Source organism: Littorina saxatilis, linkage group LG17 (assembly GCF_037325665.1).
Source record: "Littorina saxatilis isolate snail1 linkage group LG17, US_GU_Lsax_2.0, whole genome shotgun sequence".
In the NCBI taxonomy this organism is placed as follows: domain Eukaryota; kingdom Metazoa; phylum Mollusca; class Gastropoda; order Littorinimorpha; family Littorinidae; genus Littorina; species Littorina saxatilis.
The window spans coordinates 68,090,269-68,117,943 of NC_090261.1; the positions used below are offsets into that span (position 1 = coordinate 68,090,269).

The 27,675-nt window shown below is 41.9% G+C and overlaps 1 protein-coding gene across 3 annotated transcripts in view; it reads left to right on the plus strand.

The window, feature by feature from the left end:
* LOC138952305 (papilin-like) overlaps positions 1-27,020 on the plus strand; it is a 293,828-nt gene extending 266,808 nt beyond the window's left edge. For 2 of the 3 annotated variants that reach the window (XM_070323939.1, XM_070323941.1), the window contains 17 exons: positions 15-272; positions 2,436-2,729; positions 5,172-5,237; positions 6,944-7,111; positions 7,704-7,742; positions 8,450-8,617; positions 9,647-9,843; positions 10,861-11,068; positions 13,398-13,574; positions 15,745-15,852; positions 17,119-17,236; positions 17,719-17,873; positions 20,147-20,176; positions 23,138-23,270; positions 23,669-23,808; positions 24,569-24,844; positions 26,643-27,020. In XM_070323939.1, coding sequence (XP_070180040.1) covers positions 15-272; positions 2,436-2,729; positions 5,172-5,237; positions 6,944-7,111; positions 7,704-7,742; positions 8,450-8,617; positions 9,647-9,843; positions 10,861-11,068; positions 13,398-13,574; positions 15,745-15,852; positions 17,119-17,236; positions 17,719-17,873; positions 20,147-20,176; positions 23,138-23,270; positions 23,669-23,808; positions 24,569-24,844; positions 26,643-26,779 — 2,672 coding nt within the window. In that variant the 3' untranslated portion in view covers positions 26,780-27,020. The remainder of the gene's footprint in view (positions 1-14; positions 273-2,435; positions 2,730-5,171; positions 5,238-6,943; positions 7,112-7,703; positions 7,743-8,449; positions 8,618-9,646; positions 9,844-10,860; positions 11,069-13,397; positions 13,575-15,744; positions 15,853-17,118; positions 17,237-17,718; positions 17,874-20,146; positions 20,177-23,137; positions 23,271-23,668; positions 23,809-24,568; positions 24,845-26,642) is intronic. The other variant, XM_070323942.1, reaches the window with a different exon arrangement.
* The last annotated feature ends 655 nt before the right edge of the window (positions 27,021-27,675 follow it).

Below are 27,675 nucleotides of genomic sequence, written 5' to 3' on the forward strand. Positions count from 1 at the left end.
TCTTGGTGTTTCAGACTTCGTCAACATCTGTGACATGCCCCGCGAGTCTGGTCCGTGCCGAGGCAGCCTGCCCCGCTGGTACTACGATCCGCTCGACAGGCAGTGTCGCAACTTCTACTACAGCGGTTGCCGTGGCAACGAGAACAACTTCCTGTCGTTGCCTGAGTGTCAGCAGACCTGCATGGGAATCGTCCCCACTGCCGCCCCCACGACAACAACTACGACGACACCTGCGCCGTATACCTTCAACCCCCCACCTACTAGCAGTTCGTGTGAGTGTGGTTTTTGGTTTCTGCAAATGTTGTGTTTGTTGTATAGCAGGAGGTGAAAGGTATTGTCGTCGTTATGAACGTTACTGTCCTCGTTGTCATCTTCATCGTCATCGTTTTAACATAGAGGGGGATCGAGACGAGGGTCGTGGTGTATGTGTGTGTGTGTGTGTGTGTGTGTGTGTGTGTGTGTGTGTGTGTGTGTGTGTGTGTTTGTCTGTCTGTGCGTGTGTGTGTGTAGAGCGTCGGAACCTCGGGACGAAGTTCATTTCAAACGGGGGCGATTGTGACAGGGGAGGCTACCGCTCCTTTCACAGCAGACTCTGCACCCGAGTTGTTGGCCTTTAAAAGTCAACACCAGTGGATTGTAGAATTCTGTTTGTGATGGGGTCTGGTGGTTTCCGATTGTCTGTATGTTCATGGAAACCTTCGGGTTTGCATAACAGTTTTTATAGGGCTAAGAAATTAGCCCTAACATTTTCAATCCTGTTTGATTGCACTTCGCTTCCCAAGGTGATCGTAGTGTTTCGGCACACGGTTACATTTGGATTAAAAACAAGCTCTGAAAATTAAAAATATAAAAATTATGATCAAAATTAATTTTTCGAAATCAATTTAAAAACACTTTCATCTTATTCCTTGTCGGTTCCTGATTCCAAAAACATATAGATATGATATGTTTGAATTAAAAACACGCTCAGAAAGTTAAAACGAAGAGAGGTACAGAAAAGCGTGCTATCCTTCTCAGCGCAACTACTACCCCGCTCTTCTTGTCAATTTCACTGCCTTTGCCACGAGCGGTGGACTGACGATGCTACGAGTATACGGTCTTGCTGAAAAATTGCAGTGCGTTCAGTTTCATTCTCTGAGTTCGACAGCTTGACTAAATGTTGTATTTTCGCCTTACGCGACTTGTTACATTTAGTCAAGTTTTGACTAAATGTTTTAACATAGAGGGGGAATCGTGTGTGTGTGTGTGTGTCTGTCTGTGTGTGTGTGTGTGTAGAGCGATTCAGACTAAACTACTTTATTGTAAAGCGCATTGAGCATATACATGATTATGCGCTATAGCAAATGTCCATTATTATTATTATTATTACTGGACCGATCTTTATGAAATTTGACATGAGAGTTCCTGGGTATGATAAAAACGATCCAAAATTACGTTCATCTTATTCTTCATCATTTTCTGATTCCAAAAACATATAAATATGTTATATTCGGAATAAAAACAAGCTCTGAAAATTAAAAATATAAAAATTATGATTAAAATAAAATTTTCGAAATCGATTTAAAAACACTTTTATCTTATTCCTTGTCGGTTCCTGATTCCAAAATCATATAGATATGATATGTTTGGATTAAAAACACGCTCAGAAAGTTAAAACGAAGAAAGGTACAGAAAAGCATGCTATGCAGCACAGCGCAACCACTTCCGCGCTAAACAGGCTCGTCAATTTTACTGCCTTCTACGGACTACGGTCATTGTGAACAAATGAAGTGCGTTCAGTTTCATTCTGTGAGTTCCACAGCTTGGCTAAATGTAGTAATTTCGCCTTACGCGACTTGTTGTTATTGTTATCTCTGTCATGTGCATAGTTATTGGAGATCTGTTTCACGCTTAATTGTCCCGCTTTTCTTTGTCATTCATTTTGTCCTGTCAAATATCTGGTCATGGTCACCTTACAATTGTGATTACGTTGCGGATTGTTTGGTGGTTGTTTTCTACCCTGATGGCCTACAGTACGTAGCAGCACTGCCAAGAAGTTGTTTCGGTTGCTGTAGATGAATGACAACGATGACCTCGATGCTGCTGCTGCTGTTGTTGATGATGATGATGATGATGATGATGATGATGATGATGATGATGATGATGATGATGATATTGATGATCACTGCCAAGAAGCTGTTTCGGTTGCTGTAGATGAATGACAACGATGACCTCGATGCTGCTGCTGCTGTTCATGATGATGATATTGATGATGATGATGAGGAGGAGGAGGAGGAGGAGGAGGAGGAGGAGGAGGAGGAGGAGGAGGAGGAGGAGGAGGAGGAGGAGGAGGAGGAGGAGGAGGAGGAGGAAGAGGAGGAGGACGACGACGACGACGACGACAACGTCAACAATGATGACAACGACATTAACTAACGATGCCCTTGTTCTTCCAGTGACGATGGAGGGAAGCGACAAGGTGTTGGAAGGCTCCGAGCTCCGTCTGACGTGCAAAGCGGAGGGGCCGAGCACTCCCACGGAAATCGAGTGGTTCATCAACGGCAAGCGCATCGGGCGCGAGCAGGACTATCTGTCCATCAGGTCGTTCTCCACGCCCACTGACCACCGCTACACGAGCGAGCTGACCATCTCACGCAGCCAGAAGGACAACACGGCCACCTACTACTGCAGGAGTATTCCTTACAGCGACGTGGAGAGAAAGACTGTGGTCGTCAGCAAGACACTGGAAGGTAAGTGTAGAGATATAGTGCTTGGTGAATCAGATATATAGTGCTTGGTGAATCAGATATATAGTGCTTGGTGAATCAGATATATAGTGCTTGGTGAATCAGATATATAGTGCTTGGTGAATCAGATATATAGTGCTTGGTGAATCAGATATATAGTGCTTGGTGAATCAGATATATAGTGCTTGGTGAATCAGATATAATTATAGTGCTTGGTGAATCAGATATATAGTGCTTGGTGAATCAGATATATAGTGCTTGGTGAATCAGATATATAGTGCTTGGTGAATCAGATATATAGTGCTTGGTGAATCAGATATATAGTGCTTGGTGAATCAGATATATAGTGCTTGGTGAATCAGATATATAGTACTTGGTGAATCAGATATATAGTGCTTGGTGAATCAGATATATAGTGCTTGGTGAATCAGATATATAGTGCTTGGTGAATCAGATATATAGTGCTTGGTGAATCAGATATATAGTGCTTGGTGAATCAGATATATAGTGCTTGGTGAATCAGATATATAGTGCTTGGTGAATCAGATACAGTGGACCTCTCTCCCCTTTTCAGACCTCATAACTTAGACTCCCTCCCTCCCTCCTCCCTCCCTCACCCGAAAGCGGCGTATGGCTACCTGAATGGCGTAGTACAAAGGGCTTTACACGCAAAAACCGTGCGAGTGTCAGCCCATGAAGGACGAAGAAGGAAGAAGAAGACTCCCTCCTTGTCAAGACCCTCGTTTCTGACTGTCTGTTCACAGACCTTGTAAACTGACCCCCATTGTATGACACCCTCCTTTTTAAGACCTGATTGTCTCAGACCTTGTAAACTGACCCCCATTGTATGACACCCTCCTTTTTAAGACCTGATTGTCTCAGATTTGTGGAGGTGGAGAAAGGGGGGTTCTACTGTATTTCATTACCTTTGGTAAGAAAAGGGATAAAAAGTCTGGAAATGATTGGAACAACAGGCAACTGACCAGAATGGGCACATCATAGATCAGCGGTGGTATTGTATCACAAGATACAGTTTCAGATTTGTACATAGATGGTGTGAAAGTTGAGCGAGTGACTGAATACAATTAATATCTCGGTACAGTCATTGACAACAAACTAAATTTCTCCTCAAACACTAAAGCTATCCACAAGAAGTGTCAGTCAAGAATATACTGCTTACAAAAGCTCAGAAGTCTGAACATCAACAGCCGCATCCTCCAAACATTCTATACTTCATTCATTGAATCCATTCTCACTTTCTCTTTCATCTGCTGGTATGGAGGTCTGTGTGTGAAGAGTAAGAATGTGCTTGGGCGGGTGGTGAACACATGTGGTAAGATTGTGGGGGTGAGACAGGAAGGACTGACTGTGCTGTATGAACGACGTGTGGTGCGAAAGGCCCGCTGCATCATCCAGGATAGTAGTCATGTGCTCGCTCACCACTTTGAGGTCCTGCCCTCAGGACGTCGCCTCCGCACTCCCAGATTCCGCACGCTCAGAACTAAGAACAGTTTTATTCCAAAGTCAATTGGCTTTTTAAATACCTAAGCTAATTAAAACTAGTATGTGTGCCGGTGAACATATGCACTGATTTCTGTGATGAATATTTTTTATACTCTTTGATGTGCACCCTTATGCTGAGTGTGATAACCCTCGAATGACTAGTCCTGTGATAAATATTGTTCAATGACATATCTAGTCCTGTGATAATGATAGTTTTTAGCGGTAAACTTTTAGCTAAAGCTGACGGCAATTAACCTATTTGGAATCATGTTACTATTCCTGTTAGTGTACATATGCGTGCGCGAGTGTAGTATGCTTCGTATGGTATTTTTATCTGTTGTCTTATTATTTGTTTTGTCTTTTAATGTGCACCACACTGAAATTTCTCTGAGATAATAAAGTATTCGTATTCGTATTCGTATTCGTATTATTTTTGAAATCAGTGCATCAACGACCGACGACGAACGTGTGGCCTGAACCCTGCCAAAGTGATGCATGTTGCAGGATACACGGCCTGCTTTACTCGGAAGAATTTTACACATCAGTTCTTCAAAGGGTTGATCCGTAGCTCAGTCGATAGTAAGCTGGGTTTATCCAGATCGCTATCCCAAAACCAAAGTCACAGGGTTTGGAAACAACAAACACACTCCTGTAGGAACAAAAGACAGGATACACCTCCGGGACAACCTGTGTCTGGCCTGTCTGAAAACACCTCCCCGTGAGGGATTTTGCAGCCAGCGCAGTGAAGATAAAGAGGGCAATTTGTTCTCTGCTCGCGCGGCAGCAAGCAGGATGCCTCTGAACTGGATAGCACAAGTCTGTAGCTGCACGCTCTCCCAAAGAATAAGTAGCCCGAATTTCTCTGAAGAGTGTCCCCGTGGACAATCAGAATACCAGAACAAAACAAACAACAAATACGTCAACTTCCAATTTGTGTTTCAGTGACCACGACAGAACGCCCGGATGTCAGACCGGTGGTGCTGGACAGGACTTCGAGTGACCCAGAAAGTGAGCATGATGGGACTTTAAATCTTTTCTAAATATATTTGTCACTTTGCAGCGCCTGTAGAGTTTAAATCTTGTCAGTTGCATGCTCACAAATGTTATGAGGAATAACAACCTAGGTTCACAGCCGTTTGTAAACGGAATTTCCTGGTTTACATCAGTTTGTGGAGCCATTTTAATGGTTTACATCAGTGTGTGGACCCATATTAATGGTTTACAGCAGTTTATGGATCCATTTTAATGGTTTACAGCCGTTTGTAGACCCATTTTAATGGTTTACAGCAGTTTGTGGACCCATTTTAATGGTTTACAGCAGTTTATGGATCCATTTTAATGGTTTACAGCAGTTTATGGATCCATTTTAATGGTTTACAGCAGTTTATGGATCCTTACAGCAGTTTATGGATCCATTTTAATGGTTTACAGCAGTTTATGGATCCATTTTAATGGTTCACATCAGTTTATGGATCCATGTTAATGGTTTACAGCAGTTTATGGATCCATTTTAATGGTTTACAGCAGTTTATGGATCCATTTTAATGGTTTACAGCAGTTTATGGATCCATTTTAATGGTTCACATCAGTTTATGGATCCATTTTAATGGTTTACAGCAGTTTATGGATCCATTTTAATGGTTTACAGCAGTTTATGGACCCATTTGAATGGTTTACTGTAGTTTGTGGTCCCATGTGTATGGTTTACTGTAGTTTGTGGTCCCATGTGTATGGTTTACAGCAGTTTGTGGACCCATTTGAATGGTTTACTGTAGTTTGTGGTCCCATGTGTATGGTTTACTGTAGTTTGTGGTCCCATGTGTATGGTTTACAGCAGTTTGTGGACCCATTTGAATGGTTTACTGTAGTTTGTGGTCCCATGTGTATGGTTTACTGTAGTTTGTGGTCCCATGTGTATGGTTTACTGTAGTTTGTGGTCCCATGTGTATGGTTTACTGTAGTTTGTGGTCCCATGTGTATGGTTTACTGTAGTTTGTGGTCCCATGTGTATGGTTTACAGCAGTTTGTGGACCCATTTGAATGGTTTACTGTAGTTTGTGGTCCCATGTGTATGGTTTACTGTAGTTTGTGGTCCCATGTGTATGGTTTACAGCAGTTTGTGGACCCATTTGAATGGTTTACTGTAGTTTGTGGTCCCATGTGTCTGGTTTACAGCGGTTGGTAGATATAGCACTCACAATTGTGCTTGTTAGTTCTGCCGATTGTGTTCACTTAATTCAATACGTTGTGAAGTTAGATAGAGCAAGGACTCTTGCTGTGCCGAAACTAGAAGAAGGGGCATTACTCTGCTTCTACCTCTGTGTTGTAGGAAGTAGACATAGGTTTTTCCCCTTCGTCGATTGTTCTCACTCTTCTAGCGTTGCAGCTTGTCAAATGACACGTTAGTATTTTCACAAATTTGCTAGTGCTAAGGCTCTGGTAGCTGTCACAGGAAGATGTATGGAGTGAGAAAAGTGTTTGCAATATTTCTAACTTCTTTGTATTATTACGAGACTGATACCATGGTTTGCATGAAACGTTGAGAGAAGAAATTAAAGCTTGAATCCCATTGTTGAATATGCCATAATTGGAATTGCTCTGAAAGACTTGTGGTCGTCCCATTAATATCAAAAAGATGTTGTTTGTTCTGAATTGTCCTTCCTGTGAACATTCGTCGTGTTCTTATGTTTTCTTAATTGTGTTTGTTTTAACAGCGGTGTGTAAGATGCCCCAACAGACGGGTTCTTGCCGCGCGTATTTCCAGCGCTGGTTCTATGACGTAGAGACGAAGCGATGTCGTCAGTTTGTCTATGGCGGCTGCAACGGCAACAGCAACAACTTTGAGACTAAGAAGGACTGCATGGACTACTGCCAGAGGGACGGTAGGAATCACGTTAAAAATACTGCTCTTCCTGCGTAAACGGTCGTGAACACCACCACAAATTAATGTGCTCGTATTTTTAAGTGGTGTAAGGCCCCCCCAAAAAGTTGTTGTTTCCGTTTAATAAGGCCTAAAATGCACACACATGGGGCTTTTTACTGGCCGGAAATCGTGCAAGCTGTGTCCCCTGGAAGTCGGAGAAAAGTAAACCACCTTGTAAAGTCTACAAAATAGATTTTATTCCGAAGAAATATTTTGTTTTGCCTTGGTGCATCCTTTCCCTTTGTCACTTACAAAAAACTAAAAGCTTGACTTGTGTCTGGTTTGACTGTGATCCGATGATGAACTAATTTTGTAATAGGCACATGACTTTGTGTTTAATCTGCAAAACGGATTCATTCTGTTTTGCTTTTGGTGCTTCATGTGTAATTTCTCTTTTTAGATCCCAGTTGCTAATTGTCTGGCCTAAAGTTGTTTAGATTTGAGTCATTTTGTTTATAAAAACTTAACCTTGTTGCTGTTTAAACATGATGCTTTGAGGGTTCAAAGGAAACAATTCACAGTTGACATGATTTTTATTTATTTTATCACAGAACCCACGCCTGACGTGACAGTCGTCACCGATGTGACAGGTAAGAGAATGATGAGTGATGAAGGAGGTTTCTTATGGACCTCAATCATACACTTTTTGTTTTTGTTTTAAAACACCAAAACTACTGTACTCAAGTGTTAACGAAGACGATACAAATCACAATGTTCGACGTTTTGACCATAGGGTCTTCCTCAGGAACACAAAACGCTAAACAAAGCGGATCAAAAAATAGGACAGACGATAGAACAGAAAGAAGAACTACAGATGACATTTTATTATTTCCAAAATATCTACTTCCTCTAGCAGATAATCAAAGTCAAACATACTTTTACATACACGGGTACATACTAATGTAGACCAACTGTTGCGGTGATACCCTCTTTACTGCAAGCTTCCAATTAGTCACAGCATGTACCTCAATCCGAAAAAAACCCGTATTACTTCATTCATTACCGACTATCACGTGTTTGGTTCTGTTACACACAGTGAGTCTGATATCAAAGGAAAGCGCAGAGTCTTAGGAAAGGTTCTGTTACACACGGTGAGTCTGATATCAAAGGAAAGCGCAGAGTCTTAGGAAAGGTTCTGTTACACACGGTGAGTCTGATATCAAAGGAAAGCGCAGAGTCTTAGGAACACAACGGTACCAACATAAGGATTGAGCAAGGAACAAAGACGCACGCAGCAAGTGAAAACTTTCGTACGAATTAGTTGACTTAACCTCCACCTTAACTCTTCTTCACTCAGACGTGTGCCTGCTCAAGGAAGAGCCGGGCAACTGCCGAGCCAACTTCCAGCGTTACTACTACAACGCCCAGCAGGGACAGTGTCTACCCTTCACCTACGGCGGCTGCGACGGCAACAGCAACAACTTTGAGACGGCCCAGGACTGCAACGACTATTGCAGAACTGAGGGTAAGGGGAGGGGTCATTGTGTTTGGTTGGGTGGTTGATTGGTTGGCTGGTTGATTGGTTGGTTGGTTGGTTGGTTGGTTGGTTGGTTGGTTGATTAATTGGTTGTGTTTTCCCTATTATAAATGCATGTTTTGTTTGTTTACGTGTTCTTTTTCTTGCCTCAGTACTTCATTAGGCCAAACCAAAATATATGTTGGGTTAGGGAAACATGACCAAAAAAATAGGGTCAGTTGGTCGGCTGTTCTTTTATTCTTATTTTTTATTTTTAGTCTCGGTATGGTTCACAAAATGAGCCAGAGGTTGTTTTTTGGGGATTTTTTTGAGAAAAGAAAAAAAAGTTTTAGGATCGGCGGGAAAAAAAACAGGGTCGGTCGGGTTACCCTAAACCAATATATATATTTGTTTGGCAAGAACTGCAACAACTCCTGTAGAACTGAGGGTGCTGCGTTATTTGCTGTCTCAGTCAGAAACGAGCTAGAAAGATTAGAAGGAGGAAATAAGAAGAACAAATCGATAATAGACGAGCCAAAGAAAACGAAGAGAGGAAGAATATTAGACTACAGGGTAGAAATGTGAACGAGGACGGATGGGGGAGGGGATGGGGATGGGAGGACCATTAACTGCTTGGTTCTCAACAGTCACACTTGTGATTGGACATAACTTGCAGCCAAGGTAACAGCCTGTACATTCTGAAAGAAAACGAAACACTTAAATATAGCTGAATTTTGGGGAAAACAATACTGGTATCTGATTTCTCAGGTTTAAGAAATCCACATCCTGCGTAATTTTGAAGTTAGTGTCAGTGAAAACATCACGCATTTTAAAAGAACAGTTCTTCGCGTGAGAAAACAAATATTGGGCTGACATCTGAGATGTGGCCCGGCTTTTACACGGGATAAGGCCATCCCTCCACTTGGACACGTGTCAATAATCAACAGCCTGGCAGCTTTCTGCGTAGTTTTGGAGTTCTGTGGGGAATTCATTTCCTTATACGCCACCACCGTAAACATGACAGTGTCATTTTTTCAGATATCTGCAAGCAACCACAGGTGGTGGGGCCGTGTCGCGCTGGTCTTACACGCTACTACTATGACTCTGCGACTATGGCGTGTCGCCAGTTCTTCTACGGGGGTTGCCAGGGTAACCTCAACAACTTCGGATCTCTGGAGTACTGCCAGCAAAAATGCGCGTCGCACGGTGCCGTGGACACACCCAGAACCAAAGCGGTAAGTTTATTGGTCTTGGTGTGGTTTCTTTCTTTTTTTTTTTTTTGGTATGAAGATTGATGGTCAGCTCTTGATGTCATTGCTGGAGTTGATACAGTGAAACTTCCAATTCATGACCCTTCGTTTTGAGCTCACTTTTATTTTAAGGCCTCGTTTTTTAAAATGTTTTTTCATAAAGTCTCTACCTCAGTTATATCACATGAAATCCTCCTCTATAACATAATAGTTGTCCAGTTTTATTGCATCTTAAAACAGTGGTTTTATCGTTTTTGTGTTGTAAGACCTCTGCGATGAGAGCACACATACAAATAAAAAGATAGAGTCCTTCTAGTGTTGCTATGTCTACTAACTAAACCAAAGTCTCGTATCGTGACCTAGATTCAGGTGTGTACTCTGAATTATCACGCCTGCACCCGCAGAGGTTAAACAATTCAGATGGTAATATCAGCCTGTATATAATTTTGTGTGTTTATTTTGATTTGTGTGTGTTTGTTTTTCAAACTATAAAAGGGAAATAAAATATGACACGTTCATTTATCATAACCTTTTTCAGGTGTGAACTCTGAATTCTAACTGAATTCTAACGCCGGCGCCGACAGAGGTTATAACATCAGCTGGTACTAACGCCCAGTACATTGTTTTCTTTATATATATATATATTTTTTTTACGAAGAGTGAAAGAAAATGAACAATCATCAACAATCATTCTCTCATCATTATAAATTCTCAGGTGTGCACTCTGAATCCCGACGTCGGCAGGTGCAGAGGTTACAACATCAGCTGGAAATATCGCCCGGGCCTATACATTCCTGTATTTATATAAAAAAAAATATTTTATGAAGAACGAAAGAAAAGAAAAAACATGCTCTCATCATCATTACTTCTCAGGTGTGCACTCTGAATCCGGACGCCGACACGAGCAGAGGGCAAAATAGCAGTTGTTTCTTGGCCTGCACATTTATTCGGCTCAGGGAAAGCAAATTAAAAACCATGCTTTCGATCATCGTTGATTCTCAGGTGTGCACTTTGAATCCGGACGCCGGCACGTGCCGCGGGTACAACATCAGCTGGTATTACGACAGCACCGTTGAGCGGTGCCAGAGGTTTGTCTGGACGGGCTGCGAGGGCAACGGCAATCGCTTCAGCACGGAGGACGAGTGCATTGGTTACTGCGGCCCTTCTGTCGACACGGTGGTCACACCGGCACCCACCCAGTCCACTGGGGGTAAGTCTGCTGGTCTTTTTCACCTGCATGGTCACTTTGCACTGCTAGGGTGTCTTGGGAAAGAAGGATGCTCATTGCTGGGGGCATGGGGTACTGGTTGGGCGTTGTCGTGTTTTAGACCACAGGAACGTGAATCAAAGCGCCGCTCAATTGAAGTATCCTACTTCTTTATTCTAACTGCGGTGTTACTACTATTGTTCACTACAGTGCGAGCTGTCATTGTTAGATTCCTTGTAGTGGATAACAGTGCTAATTATACTGCAGTAAGAATAGAGAAGTTGGATACCTCAATCGACCGGCGCTCTGACGTCACGTATCAAAGCGCGTTTCAGTTGAAGTATCCTACTTCTTTATTCCTACTGCAGTATTACTACTATTGTTCACTGCAGTGCGAGATTCTATATTGTTAGATTCCTTGTAGTAAATAACAGTAGTAATACTACAGTAAGAATAAAGAAGTTGGATACTTCAATCGACCTGCACTCTGACACCACCTCCTGTGTTGTAGACACACGGGTCAGTAACAGTGGCAACCTTTTGTCACACGGGGCGTAATCCTTTCACAGACTCACTTTGTTGAAAGGGACATTTAACTTTCAGTGCTTTGCTGCATAAAAAAATAGCTTTATTTTTCAAGGGAATGTGGTGGTATTTACACTGTCACTGAATATCCAGAATACCCCCCTACATTCCACATACACCAGTCCAACCCCCCCCCCCCCCTCCCCCCAACCCACCAATGAATATTGTACAAGATTATGTTACAATCTAAAATGTAATGTCCGTTGCAGATTTGTTCACATAGATCTGCACTTTTCACAGTTCTCTGAAATGTTAACGTGACCTCTGCACCGAATGTTTCACGTTAATTTTGGCTCCACGCAGGTGTGTTTTTCTGCAGCAATTACTAGCACTGAATAAATTAAATGTTGCTTTGAACTTTTAACACAGCGTATGTTTGCAGGGTTGTTTATGCGGTTATAACAGTGTTGGTATGGGTTCGTGTCTATATAGAACGGGGACCGGTAATGTTAGATTGATGTTAGAGAATATGTTTTCATTGTTCAGTGCTGATAGAGTAATCAGTTGAAATACAGCATAAGTTGTAATGTGTCATATAGCATTTGATAACTATTTCCATGTTAATTCGTCTTTGTTTCACTGGAAATAATCGTTTTATCTATTCACGTTTTGTTATTGCTAATGGGCATATTTATACAGTGTAATACTTTAAAACGTTAATACCTGACGAAGTACATGACTAAATGTGTTTACTATTATTTCCCATTATCCACGCACTTATTAAAAACAAAACATAGCTGAGAGAAAATTGGCACCATTAAACTTAAGTAAAAAGTGCGCCCTTTTCTTTTTGTGTGACATCATATATTTTCATATCTATTTGTAGTGCTAGATAATCGGATTTGTTCACAGATTTAATTTTTCACCACTTTTAGTTTTAACTGTATGTGAATTATGAAGCAGGCTATTTCCAATAACATTTTTACATTTTTGAGTCACTTGAGAAAAAGTGACTCTATGTAATCGGTCAGTGTTAGTCTGTCCGGCCGGCCGTCCGGCCGGCCGGCCGTCCGTAGACACCACCTTAACGTTGGACTTTTCTCGGAAACTATCAAAGCGATCGGGCTCATATTTTGTTTAGTCGTGACCTCCAATGACCTCTACACTTTAACGATGGTTTCGTTGACCTTTGACCTTTTTCAAGGTCACAGGTCAGCGTCAAAGGAAAAATTAGACATTTTATATCTTTGACAAAGTTCATCGGATGTGATTGAAACTTTGTAGGATTATTCTTTACATCAAAGTATTTACATCTGTAGCCTTTTACGAACGTTATCAGAAAAACAAGGGAGATAACTAGCCTTTTCTGTTCGGCAACACACAACTTAACGTTGGGCTTTTCTCGGAAACTATAAAAGTGACCGGGCTCAAATTTTATGTGAACGTGACTCATTGTGTTGTGAATAGCAATTTCTTCCTGTCCATCTGATGCCTCATATAATATTCAGAACTGCGAAAGTGACTCGATCGAGCGTTTGCTCTTCTTGTTTACATAGATTTTCAATGTGTGTTTCACCAGATTTTACTCAGATTTTACATTCACTAACACTCACTTTGGGGTCCTGATTTGGCCTAAATGGTCTGCTGGACCCATTAAGCAACAGTTAACTAAACTAAACACTCACTTTTGTTTTGAAATCTTCACTAAATTGTGTCTCTATTCTCACCACATAACCAACCAACCAACCACTACCACTACCACCGGTCACGTGTAAACCAACGACCAATCACTGACTGACCAACACAGACGTGTGCACAATGCCAAGTGACCGCGGCACTAGGTGCAGAGAGTATGAGATTTTCTGGTACCATGACTCGTCGCAAGGGGGCTGCACCCGCTTTTACTATGGAGGCTGCGGGGGCAATGACAATCGCTTCACGTCGCAGGCAGAGTGCGAGCAGCGCTGTGTCAATAGGCCGGCAGGTAGAACGATAGATGTTGTGGTGGCTTTGTTTTCTGCACGCTGTAGATGTCGTCGTTGTAGTTTTGGTAGATTGTGCTTATGCTTGCTTAAAAAGTTCCATTCCATTCAATTCGGTTAAATTCAGTTCAGTTCAGTTCAGTTCAGTTCAGTTATGTTCAGTTCAGATCAGTTCAGTCCTGTTCAATCAATTCAATTCAGTTCAATTCAATTCAATTCAATTCAATTTAGTACAATTGATTTCAGTTCAGTTCAGTTCAGTTCAGTTCAATTCAATTCAATTCAATTCAATCCCATCCAATCCAACCCAACCCAACCCAACCCAACCCAATCCAATCCAATCCAATCCAATCCAATCCAATCCAATATCTACTCCACTCCAATCCAATTCAAGTCAATTCAGCTCAATACAACGTTATTGTCTGAATGTAGAACAGAGATTTTTCGTTTACACAGATATTTAATAATTACACTTTACTTTGAATACAATGTCAAAATGGAAAGATTTGTTGACGTTTTATTAATATTAGCCGAATAATGCTGGTACTTATGACTGCTTACTTGAAAACGATGTCAAAATTGGAGAACAAAATTACGTTTAACTACAAGTTTGATATTGCTGGTGTTTATGTCTGCGTCGATGTCAATGTTGAAAGGATTTCGGAAATTTTAGTATGACAAAAATGGCATAGCTGTTTTAAATTAGTGTAAATGTTGTTGAAAATGCTGACCTATAAGTGTTGAAGAACGCATTCGTTTTATTCACCAATAGTATCCTTATAAAGACATTTCCAATCGCTCCGAAAGTTGTATGATCTGGCCGTTTGGGTTGGATTCCTTTAATTTTATATTCCTTTGTGGAACTTAGAGTTTGAAACTTATTGAATTCGAAAATGCTGGACGAACAAAGAATATTTGGTAAATGTTTTGTTTTTGGTCATCGAATGCGAAGAAAAAGAGAAGGATCGTCGAGTATTCGCCGTCATAATTTAAAACAAACCTCACCAGTATTTGAGAGAGAGGATCATAAATTGAAGTTGCTTGACTTTAAAACAAAAACTAGTGCCTGTGTAAATTCAAAAACAAAGAGACTGCCAACGTTCTAAAATTCAGAATATAAAAACAAGAAAGGTAGGTTGTTGGAACGTTTGTTATTGACACATATTTTGTGTTAATATTTGTTTGTCTGTTCACTTAAAAGACCGTTGGGTCGCAATATCTGTGAATGTATTGTTTTGTCAATAACAAACGTTCCAACAACCTACCTTTCTTGTTATTAGTGCCTGTGTAACCATTTTGAATTTATATCATACACATGTCAGCATGTCTAAACAAATGAACGTTTGTTAATCTTCAATTACTTTATTGTGTATTTGCATGTTGAACAATGACATGAAAATATCTTTCTCTAGATTCATTCTTTACACCTATAAGTATACGAATGAATTGTGTGTGTGTGTATTTTAATAGGTAACTTTCTGAGCTTAACTATAAGCACTTTCCAAGGAAACGTTAACTGTAATTTGTATCTCAAACTTGCATGTTACTGAAAAATACAACTGTTCGAAAAGACACAGGAGGTTAAAGCAAGAGTTTCATCGTTCTCCGCAAACATACTTATAGGGCTAAGAGTTGTGCAGTTTATTAGCCACTGGTGTGTCCAGATTAATCAGTTGTGTCTACATCGCTTTTGTTGAGGGTTTAGGCCAGACACGCTAGCAATCGGTCATTGACGCGTTCAATCAGTTGGTCAAAAGGTCATTCAGGGGACCCATTGAATTCCGTACATGCCAATCAAAGCGGAATAGACTGACCCCTTGACCTTCATTTGAACAGTTTGCATTAAAAAAATTAATGATGAATCGATACATTTTAAGATGAATCGATAAATTGATGAATCGGACAATTGTATAATGAATCGGTCAATTGTATGATGAATCGGTCAGTTGTATAATGAATCGGTCAATTGTAAGATAAATTGGTCAATTGTAAGATAAGTCGGTCAATTGTATGTTAATCGGTCATTTGTATTATAAATAGGTCAAATGACTTTTTCGCTGTTGTGTCTGGTCTATCTCCTGCGAGTGGCTTGCTTGAATATAGTGTTGTTTGTTTTACTGCTTGTTTGGGTTGCTTTCATGCGTGCTTACACCACTTTTTGCCATAACGCAGAGACAACCACGAGAGCGCCTCGTACGAGGGCGTGCGCTTACGGTCGCTACGGGTGTTGTCCTGACGCAATCACGCCGGCTATTGACGCCTTTAGAACAAACTGCGGAGGTGGGTTGCTACGACAGAAACTAGTTGTAGTTTTTGTTGATGGAATGAGAGCATCCTTCCATTGGGAAACATACCACAAATCAACAGCCTGGCTGCTTTCTAGGCAGAGTGAGAATTGTGTCATTCATTCATTTTTGAATTTTTGTTTTAAGCGGTCAATTCTTTCACACACACATTCCCGCCCCGCACAGGAGGCAGTCCGGAGTTTGATTTTGGTATGTGTCCAAGTGGAGGGATGATCTCAGTCCCTGTGAAAGACTGTGCAGAGGTTTGATTTTGGTATGTGTCCAAGTGGAGGGCTGATCTCAGTCCCTGTGAAAGACTGTGCAGAGGTTTGATTTTGGTATGTGTCCATGTGGAGGGATGATCTCAGTCCCTGTGAAAGACTGTGCAGATGTTTGATTTATTTTCACGGAAATGACTTTGCATTTAGTGATTAGGTTTAGAATGTGGGTGTAGCTGGAGTTTCTGTAACATTTACACAGTTCGCTGTAACCGAAGTTGTTGCTTTAGTTTTACGCTTATTGCTGTGAAAACTTTGGAAGAACGGTCCGGCTCACTATCAAAAATCTTGCCCGGATTTTACTTGGAATAAGAACATCCCTCCACTTGGTCACATTCCAACATGCAAGACCCTTGCTGCTTTGGAATTTATTTTGGTATGTGACAAAGCGGAGCGATGGTGCAATCTGGCCTTGGAAAAACCTGGCAAGATCTGGGACAATGGGCCGCGCCGACGTGCTCACACGAGAAAGAGGGTGTCTTTAATATTGATTTTTTGTCTGCTTATGTGCTTTTTAGAAACTAGTTTGAAGCTTTGACTGACATTCATCTTCCAGGGTGACTATTAACATTGACATTTCGAATGTTTATTGTCAGAATGGTGAAAAGACTGATAACTGGCAACCATATATTAGTATTATTGACGATGGTTGAGTACCACTTTGAAATGTTGGGCCCTTCTCATTAGAGGAGACTTGCTTATAAAAGATCCTTCTGGGCTGAGGGGCACGAACAAGTGACCAAACCGGTGCGAGCCAGCCGCGGTGTTGGATTGGTTGAAATTGAGATTGTAGTGATTTCAACCAATCAGGTCCCGCGATTTGTTCTCACCCGTTTAGGTTGCACCCACTCAGTTTTGCTTCGTGCCCCTCAGTCCCAGTATCCATTATAGGCCTGTTGATTTGATGATTATTAACGTTAGTCTTTGTGAAAGGACACCCTGCTGTCGACGGACAGATTTTGACGTTAACGATGGTCTTTCAGAGGACAGTGTGGTTGTGCGACCATCAGGGGATGGGAATGTTGTCCTGGCCAACCGAGGCAGCACCGCCATACTGGAGTGCTACGCGCCGGGCAGTGCGTCCTCCTGGTATCGGGATGGGTAAGTATCAAACAAGGTGCACAAGACATTCATAAACTAATGTTTTGCAAATTGTTTTTTATTACTAAAAGATGTAACAAAATCGTACAAAGTTTGCATAAGAGCTGCGAGATTTTGTTTTAAAAAGACCTTCCAAAATCGTAAAATGGTTTGTGGTTTGCTTGTACAGAAGCGGAGCTGTGCTGAGCCTTTGGTAAAGCTGGCCCCAGATGTCCCAAGCACAGAGTCCTAATGTTGGCAGAATAGTTACATGCACGTGCTTCGGCATAATGCCAAGATGTTGCCGCTCAGATGTTGCCGCTCAGATGTTGCCGCTCAGATGTTGCCAACATTGTCCACCCACAAATTCTTATTTCATTGCTCATAGGTCGTTCAGACTTGTCCAGTTTGTTGCAAAGATACATTCTTGCTGGCTTTGACTAAATGTTGCACCAATACTTCACACCAACTAAACTCCCTTCTTTATTTCAATTATCATCCAGATATTACCTGACTTCCGACAGCCGGTTCCACATCCACAACAACGGCACCCTCGTCATCCGTGACATCTCTGATGACATCATCGGCAATTACGCCTGCCGCATCGCGGATGGCAACAACATTCCGCGCATTCAGCGATATGAGGTGAAGCTCAAAGGTGAGTACGGAACACACATGATATTTGGAGATGGAAGTTCCTTGGGCTTTGAAATGAAAGTTCGGTAACATCCAGAGTCAGTCCCGTGCAACCTTCGACGTCACACTGAATGAGTCTAAAAAGGCTCGCTCTTCTTTTAGCTTATGACGTCACTTGTACGGGGCTGTATCTGGAGTATGTAGGAAGTTCTTTGACCTGTGAGTTCTTGAGGTGAAAGTTCTTTGACCTGTGAGTTCTTGAGGTGAAAGTTCTTTGACCTGTGAGTTCTTGAGGTGAAAGTTCTTTGACCTGTGAGTTCTTGAGGTGAAAGTTCTTTGACCTGTGAGTTCTTGAGGTGAAAGTTCTTTGATCTGTGAGTTCTTGAGGTGAAAGTTCTTTGATCTGTGAGTTCTTGAGGTGAAAGTTCTTTGACCTGTGAGTTCTTGAGGTGAACGTTCTTTGACCTGTGAGTTCTTGAGGTGAAAGTTCTTTGACCTGTGAGTTCTTGAGGTGACAGTTCTTTGACCTGTGAGTTATTGAGGTGAAAGTTCTTTCACCTGTGAGTTCTTGAGGTGAAAGTTCTTTGACCTGTGAGTTTTTGAGGTGAAAGTTCTTTGACCTGTGAGTTCTTGAGGTGAAAGTTCTTTGACCTGTGAGTTCTTGAGGTGACAGTTATTTGACCTGTGAGTTCTTGGGGTGAACGTTCTTTGACCTGTGAATACTTGAGGTGAAAGTTCTTTGCCTTTGTTTTTTCCTTACCTTTCTGCGTGTTCTAAGATGGTTGTGTGTTTTGAGAGTTTTCTGTTGAACGTTGCGCAAGAATGGGCCATTCGCTGTTGCTGTTACTGAGCAGAGCTTTTGCCATTTCTCAGCTTTTGCCAAGAAGAAACGTTGTAGATTTGAGCTTTGTTCGACACCCCCCTCTTCCCCTTTCTCAACCCCAATTCATTGCTCTCATTCACCCTCCTACTCGTCTTCCCAAAATTCAGAATAAATCTCTGGGTCGTTCATGTTCCTTCTTGAAAAAAAACCATTGACTGGAACAAGGTTTATTCTTTGACATATTCATTAAATGTACATGTATCATTTCTAAAACAACAAACCCATGGCTGAAAGTGGTGTCTTCTAAGCAGAGTTGGTGGTTGTGGTAATTATGCGAAAAGTTGAAGCAAACTAAATATAAGAAAATAGAAGTAAAAAGTTGATTGACTTTTTTTTGGCCTCTTTTATTTGACGTTATTTACAAGTCGCCTGTTTAGAAATGTCAACTCACCGTTACTTGTTGATAAAAAAAAATCTCAAAAGTAATAGGTGATGATCGCTTGCAAAAGTGCACTTTTGCGCAGAACTATTAGAAAGCAGGGTGCTTATTAGTCGTTCGTTTATCTGCGTGCTTGTATGTTCGTTTAGTTTCTTTTAAAGCTGAGAAAAGGAATCTTTCAGCAATCTAAAGGTTGTGATAATTCGGTTTTTTCAATAAAACTCACCTGTTTCCTGGTGATTCTTCAAACTTTTAAATGGCTGCGAACTTTCCAGAACTGTGATAGGTCACCGACACACAATTTGTGTTCGTTGTTTCCTTGACTTCTTCTCATAGTGTTACAGTTTTACGCTTAGGCCAACAACAACAAAAAATAGTCTGTTTACGGTATCCCGACCGACCCTATTTTTTCGCGCGACCCTAGACTTTTTTTTGGCATTGGGGGGGAAGTCTGTTTTTTTTGCAAAATAACTTAAAAATATGTTTTTTGGGAGAAAAAAAAAGATAAAAAAAAAATAAAAAAAATCCCGACCTACCGACCCAATTTTTTGGGCCTATGTTACCGTAAACAGACTCTTTTTTTTTCCTTAGCATGATTTTTGCAGGTGGGTTGCTTTTTTTCAGCTGCAGCTGAGCATACTTCATTTTGTTACCTCTTGTTCTGGTGTGGATACGTCTTGTTTATGCATAGTTATTCCTTTCATCGTGGCTTCTGCCGTGTTTAAATCAATTGTAATTTGAAACGGAAGTGGTACAATCCTTCCAGCATTATCTATTTAAAGACAATTTGACAGTTGGGACTTGTTTTGGTAAAGTGTATAGCTCCGAAGAGTGAAGGAATTGCTGACATTGCTGGGTTTTCTTCTGTAAAAACAAAAGAGAGAGAAAAATAAGAAAGAACTACATTTGATAGGCAAACACACGCATACTAGTCCTCTAGTGTCATTTCGCCATACTCAGCTGCGCGTTCTGTAGTGTTCCCTCTGTGCTGCAAGTTGCTGATATGACCCTTAAAACATGTGATTGTTTTCAGACTCCATTCTCTATACAGGGGATAACAAAGGTAACGTGCTGTTTCAGTCCGGCATGCATCCCTCTTTGTCCTGCAATGTCTTTGTTTCCCAGCTCCTCAAGCAGACTTTGGATGTGAATATTATTGTAACCAGGAATGCGCCGGTCGTGAGCTTCTGTGTCCATGATTCACGTGCTTATGCTAATTGACTGTATCACGTGGCTGTCTGCTAGCACCTGCATTCTGTGGGCTTATTTCAGCGTCACTCTGATTACTTTGCACAAGCGATCTTTGCTATTTGGCAATGCTGCTTTTCAGAATCTTTGCTGTAATATCTGTTTGTCAATTTTGATTGTTTTTTCCCCCTCATATCTCTGTCTCATTTTCCGATTTACCTTGTAAGCCTTTCTTTCTTTTCAAAATGTTCCCCGTTCATGTGTCTATTATATCTCTTTATTCTCTGTCTTCGTTTTGCCTCTGTTCTACTGTCTGGCTGGTTGTCTGTCTGCTTGTGTCTGTCTATCTCTGTCAGTCTGTCTGTCTGTCTGTCTGTCTCTCTCTCTCTCTCTCTCTCTCTCTCCCCCCCCCCCCCTTCGAACGTTCTTTTTCTACCCTCCAATTTCAATATCAGTCATCTCTTTCCCAGCACAATGAATGTACATTGTAACAAGTGTTGAAAATGTTTCTTTTCCAGCGTATTTTCGTTTCTCTACATTTTGTGTTTGTTATTATGATCGTTTCCCTATGATGTTTTCCTTTCAGACGTTCATGATACTTTAGTAGAACAAAGAATTTATTTGTCTTTCAGTAACTGATCCCTAGGTGAAAGTTGGCTGTGATATCAAATACGAATGATTTGTGCGACGCGACAGAAAAGCTTTTGTTTATTTGTTTTCAGTTGCAAATCATCGTGGTTGAGTTTTGTATAATTGATAATGGTTGTGCGTAAAAAGTCGTCTGTAGATGTTAGTACACACTAAAATGTTGATTTTAGTTCAGTGTTTGTTTTTTGTCTATGCTTAATTTTAGCCAGTGTTGCTAACAAGGTAGCTTCGCCTTTTTAACTCCCCTTCACGCTCCAACCCACCATTACACTTGACTATAATAATCAGTAACTATTGGACTCTGTGCCATGCATTGACAATGTTGTTTTTTTTCGTTGGAAGTAGATTTGATATTTACAACGCCTTTAACTATTATGTGTTATATTAGCTTTAAATGTTACGTATTTGTTTCGTGCGATCCTATGGCACGTTTTAGAAGCTGGTTATACAAGATAGTACATGATTATGTATTAGTCTTATTTGTTTAGGCAGACATTTTTGATAGATTGTTCATCGATGCAAGTTGCTGAACATTTGCGATCGTTTGCTTATCATTTATAGTCTAACAATGCAGGTGTAGACCTGGTTGTGTACTTTCGGAAGCAAAGTTATCTTTTGTCCAGCAAGGAATTCGTGATGTGTTAGGATTATTTCTCAGATTATGTGCATGTTCGAATACAGGGCGATCTTGTGGCAGTGAATTTAGAAAACTCCCGCGTGGACCGTCTTGCAAATCTCCACAGATCCATCGAGGGTTTACATGAAATAAGAGCATCCTACCGCTTGGTCACACCCCCCAAATGTACAGCCTGGCTGTTTTCTGTGTGCAGCGTGGCATTTTTTAATTGAATTAATTTAATAGCTGTTACCAATAACAATCTGCGAAATTATTCAGCAAAAAACCCCACTTTACACAAAAAGGAACGAGACTTTGATTTTTGCTATTTGTCCAAGTAAAAGGATGATCGTGTTAATGCCTTGATACAACTGTTTGTGGTGCTTTACATAACCTTTTACACGGGGCGGAAGGTACCTTTGGTCTTTATATCCAAGATATGTGTATCAAGACGAGAATGATTTCCTGCCTGTCTCATGTTTGGATGTCGACAAACATACACACTTCTTCTGTTTAGTCGACGCCTTTCATTTTCTCTGTACATTCATTCTTTCTTAGTTTATCTTGTAGTTCTTCCTGTATACTTTCTGTTCTCTTTTTGAATGATTTTCTTCCGCATATTCCTCTTTTAAAGTGTCATAAACGGAAGCACTCCTGAAGAAAAGGGGGAAAAACATTTTCCTTTAAGTATGTCTTGCTTATTTTCTACTTCCTTCAATTTCATTACAATTGTATAAGCGCTTTATGTATGACCGACACCGCCCCTCCCTCCCCCCCATCCCCCCTCCCTCACCCCCCCCCTCCCTCCCCCCCCTCCCCCCCTCCCGTTCCCTGCAAAAAACGGCACCATATCGAGCGAACACTGCATAATATACACATCGGAGTCCGCTGAGAATGCTGGTCAAGCACGTGTTATTGTTTGACTCACTAAAGTGGTGCGCAACTCTTCCACTAAGTTTGGAAATCCTGACAGGGTTATTTCCGAACATCGTCTATTGGATGCATGCCAACACTCGTCAGCCTGTCTGCATATTGTTTACAGTAGGATTTGTTTTTTTTAATGAATTCATTTCGTTCAAAGCCACCAGCGATCCGGTCAGCATGACACACTGACAAGCTAGGGTCGTTATGCATCAGTCGAGTTGAGAGCCTTTATCCGGGATAGACTGCATTGATTATACACATAAACTGCATTGATTGTACACATAAACTGCATTGATTGTACACATAAACTGCATTGATTATACACATAAACTGCATTGATTGTACACATAAACTGCATTGATTATACACATAAACTGCATTGATTATACACATAAACTGCATTGATTATACACATAAACTGCATTGATTGTACACATAAACTGCATTGATTGTACACATAAACTGCATTGATTATACACATAAACTGCATTGATTGTACACATAAACTGCATTGATTGTACACATAAACTGCATTGATTATACATTTTATCCCGGACTAAAGTCTCGACTCATGCATACCGGCCCTGAAGTGGGTGGTGCCCATGTAATCGTCCCTGTCTGACTGATGTTCGTGTCTGTGTCACACAGTCCCCCTCAGCATCCTGCAAGCCCCTCCCACCATCAGCGTGGGACCGGGAGACAACGCCTACCTGCATTGTCAGGCCTTCGGTACCCCCAAACCCACCGTGGCCTGGACTCACGAAAGCTCACCTGTTTACAGGTACGTTGATGTGCGTTCCTGTAGGTGTTGTTTGGTGAAAGATACATTCTTTTCCGTCCAGGCGTTCTGGCAATCCACTACAGATGTGTACAAGCTTAACATGGGATGAGAGTAGCCTTCCACTTTGACACATACCCAGCATTCAACAGCTTGGTTCATTGATGTGCAGATTTGTAGGCGTTGTTTTCACAAAGGTTTGCTAGCGATTGAAGATTTGAAACTGAAAGAGAAACAAATACAAGCAAGCAGCATTAAAAATTACGATTTTCAAAAAAACAATTACTTATTGATTGATTGATTGATTGATTGATTGAGCGATGGATGGATGGATGGATGGATGGATGGATGGATGGATTATTGATTATTTGATTGATGTACTGATTGATTTATTTTACCAGTGGTGCTCGCAACGTGGTGTTCAACAACGGCACTCTGATGGTGACTTCGGTGATCGAGAGAGACACAGGAAACTACAAGTGTACGGCTGAGAACGGGGTGGACTCGCCTGTCTTCAGAGAGGTGCAGCTCCTCATTGCAAGTAAGTATTGTCAGTATAGGGTCAAAGGGAAACCGAATGGGGGAAGAAAGATAGAGACACAGGAAACTACAAGTGTACCGCGGAGAACGGGGTGGACTCGCCTGTCTTGAGGGAGGTGCAGCTCCTCATAGCAAGAAAGTGCAATGATGTGCAACGGGTATTACATAGTAAACACATCGTGGTGCACGTGCAGCAAGACTACGGGAGAGAAAAGGGGGAAGAGAAGAGAAATGGGGGGATAGCAACGAGAAAGAGAGAGAGAGAGAGAGAGAGAGAGAGAGAGAGAGAGAGAGAGAGAGAGAGAGAGAGAGGGAGAGGGAGGGAGAGAGAGAGAGAGAGAGAGAGAGAGAGGGAGAGGGAGGGAGAGAGAGGGCGAGGGAGATGGGGGAGAGAGAGGGAGAGGGGGGAGAGGGGAGAGAGAGGGAGGGAGAGAGTGAGAGTGAGATAGAGAGAGAGAGAGAGAGAAAGAGAGAAAGAGAGAGAGAGAGAGAGGGGTAATTGGGGGTAGAGGGGAGGGAGAGAGTGAAAGGTGATGCAGAGAATACCCTTCTCGACATATTGGTTGAAGCCTTCACGAATAATAACATCGAAGACGATGATGGTGATGATAATTGAGATGACAGCAACATAGTTCTCACTTCTTATTCTCATAGATTATCACTAGTCCACGCAGCTTTCAGAGTAGCCCTGAAGAATGACGCTCGTACGGCAGCACAATTTTTGTAATTCATGTCTAATAATTATCCACAACAACTAACAGGGGACATCGTCGCCAAGATTCAATCCCACTCCGGCACCATCATGGAAGGAGAAACAGCTCGGCTCAGCTGTGACGTCAGCGGCTACCCAACGCCATCCGTGACGTGGCAGAAGGAGGGTGTTCCTGTGACATCAGGGTCGGGCAAGGTGTACATTCAGGGCAACACCCTGGTGGTACCCCGGGTGGGCATTGATGACTCTGGCCTGTACGCCTGTATTGCCGACAACGCTGTGGGCTCGGCCAGGGATTTGACCTATCTGCAGGTTAAACCTATGAGTAAGTACAACTATTCAGTGTGGGTTAAGTTTGTTCAGAGTTTGTGGAAGAGTTGGTTTTCCTTCGGTTTCCTTGCTTTTTGGTGGAAACACTGAGTCACACTACACGTGACATTGTGGGCCAATCATAAACGAACGGCGTGTCTCTGCACGGCGCGACGACGATCTGTGCTGAAATGATGCGAACCACTGACATCCCAGTGAGGATTAGCCCCGATCTGTGCTGAAATGATGCGAACCACTGACATCCCAGTGAGGATTAGCCCCGATCTGTGCTGAAATGATGCGAACCACTGACATCCCAGTGAGGATTAGCCCCGATCTGTGCTGAAATGATGCGAACCACTGACATCCCAGTGAGGATTAGCCCCGATCTGTGCTGAAATGATGCGAACCACTGACATCCCAGTGAGGATTAGCCCCGATCTGTGCTGTCTGCCCTGGCAGCTCATTATAACGCTCTTTTCGTTCGAAAGTATGTACATCGGAACTGACAATCAGCATTGCCAATGTCATGGCGTTCCTCAGTGCACAGATCGAGCGACGTCACGTGAAGTTTGACTCAATGTTTGCAAGGAAAAGTAACCCTACCTGTGTCTGTGTCTGCGTAAGGTTCTGCTCTTTTATTTTTATTTATCTTATCTGTGTTTCTCTCTGTGGTGTGTTAGTGATTGTCTGCGACGGGCGCAGAGGCGTGGTGGTAAGACGTCGGCCTCCTAATCGGGAGGTCGTGAGTTCGAATCCCGGTCGCTGCCGCCTGGTGGGTTAAGAGTGGAGATTTTTCCGATCTCCCAGGTCAACTTATGTGCAGACCTGCTAGTGACTTAACCCCCTTCGTGTATACACGCAAGCACAAGACCAAGTGCGCACGGAAAAGATCCTGTAATCCATGTCAGAGTTCGGTGGGTTATAGAAACACAAAAATACCCAGCATGCCTCCCCTGAAATCGGCGTATGCTGCCTGAATGGCGGGGTAAAAACGGTCATACACGTAAAAATCCTCTCGTGCTAAAAACATGAGTGAACGTGGGAGTCTAAGCCCGTGAACGAAAAAGAAGAAGTGAATGTCTGCCGTTCTTGTCAATGAAATATACGACAACAACGGCATTTGGCTGATTTTTGTCTTAGAAAACAACTGTGTCTCAATACTGAATGTTCCCCAAATACCATTATACAGTCGAACCTGTCTATAACGACCACCTAAGGGCCCAATCAAAAGTGGTCGTAAAAGACAGGTGGTCGCTATGGAAAGATGAATTGTAGTGAATAAACCCTTGTCACGATTCTCTTTGGTGGTTGTAATGAGCAGGTGGTCGTTTATAGAGAGGTGGTCGTTTATAGAGAGGTGGTCGCTGAGGCAGGTTCGACTCTACTGTACTATGTTCTTTCGCACACAACGCCTTCACAGTCTTGATTTCCAATAACAATGTCTGTCTTCTCTTCTCGCATGTCTATGCTGGTACAATGCTACCTTGGTGTCGGCATGCCAGGCTGACTCTTTTTGCTAAACTACAGGCCGTGGGCACACAGATTTCATTTGTGTTTGTGACAAACCGCGATCGGTATTGAAAAATACTGTGTTAAAAACGGAACAGTTATTTCCCGACTTGTAATACGAGTTGGATGCATCTGAACGGATCACGTTGCACTGTTTTTGTAACGGACTGAAATCAATGTGAACACTGATGATCGCGGATTGTTCGATTGCCCAACCCCCCAGCACCATTTCGCAATGGACCGCTTTAGTTTACGCGAATAAACATTTTGATTCTGATTCTGATTATTCTCGCTTGTTCCAGGTCACCGCGAGAAGTGCGTAAACACGATGAGTAAGATGAAGTGTCGTCTGATAGTCTCGGCCAACCTGTGCGGACACCGGATGTTCTCCAGGAGATGTTGCGAATCCTGCAGACAAGCAGGGTTACTCATAAAGTGATCCTGATTCCCTCTATATATTCTAGATGTAGATATTTACTACATTTTACTGTTACTGTTTTAGGCTAGGTTTTTTTTCGTTGTATATTTTGTGTCTGATTGAAGATTTATTTGTTGGTGTCGTGTGCGTTTGAGAAAGGTATGCGTCTGTTCTGTTTCTTTTTTCAGTGTTTGTTGATTTTATTTCTTCTGCTGTTTTGATGAGTTACTGGAGAGAAAAAAGAAGTTTTAAAGTAAACAAAGAGTCTTTGTTTCATACTTTTTTTGGTGCATTTTTTTGGTTTGTTTTTTGTTTTGTTATAATTTGCTTCTTTCTTCTTTACTTACATTTAGAAAATAACGGTTATGTGATTAAGTCCGGCATTTTTTTGTTGGGTGGTTTTCTTCAGCTTTAAAACCTTATTTATCTAATTGTGTATAAACTTGTTATTTGTGTGCATGAGTGAATTTGACTTCAAATGTTTGTATGTGTTAGTACTTAGCACCTTTACAATACATGTCATGTATACTTGTTACTCTGTTCGACTAAGAAAGCATTGTCATTGTTACTTAACCAATGTTAATCTGTGTATTTTCTGTTATGATCGTTTCTTTTGCATGCCCCTCTTGTTTTGATCCTATGATGAATATATCTGTTACTGGGATATGCTTGAACATCTCTGACTAGTGGAAATAATGAACCGCATTTGAGTGTAAATGAACTTGTGCATCACTACAGATCTACCTAGGCTTTTGCATGGGATCAGAGCATCTTTCCCGCTGACGGGGCGCCGGGTAGCTCAGGCTTGAGAGCACTGGACTTGTAATCACGGGTTCGAACCCAAGCCGGAACAGACACGGGTCAACTGTATGTCCAAACTCAGAAACGGTATCCATGTCCCGCCCCCGTACGTGTCA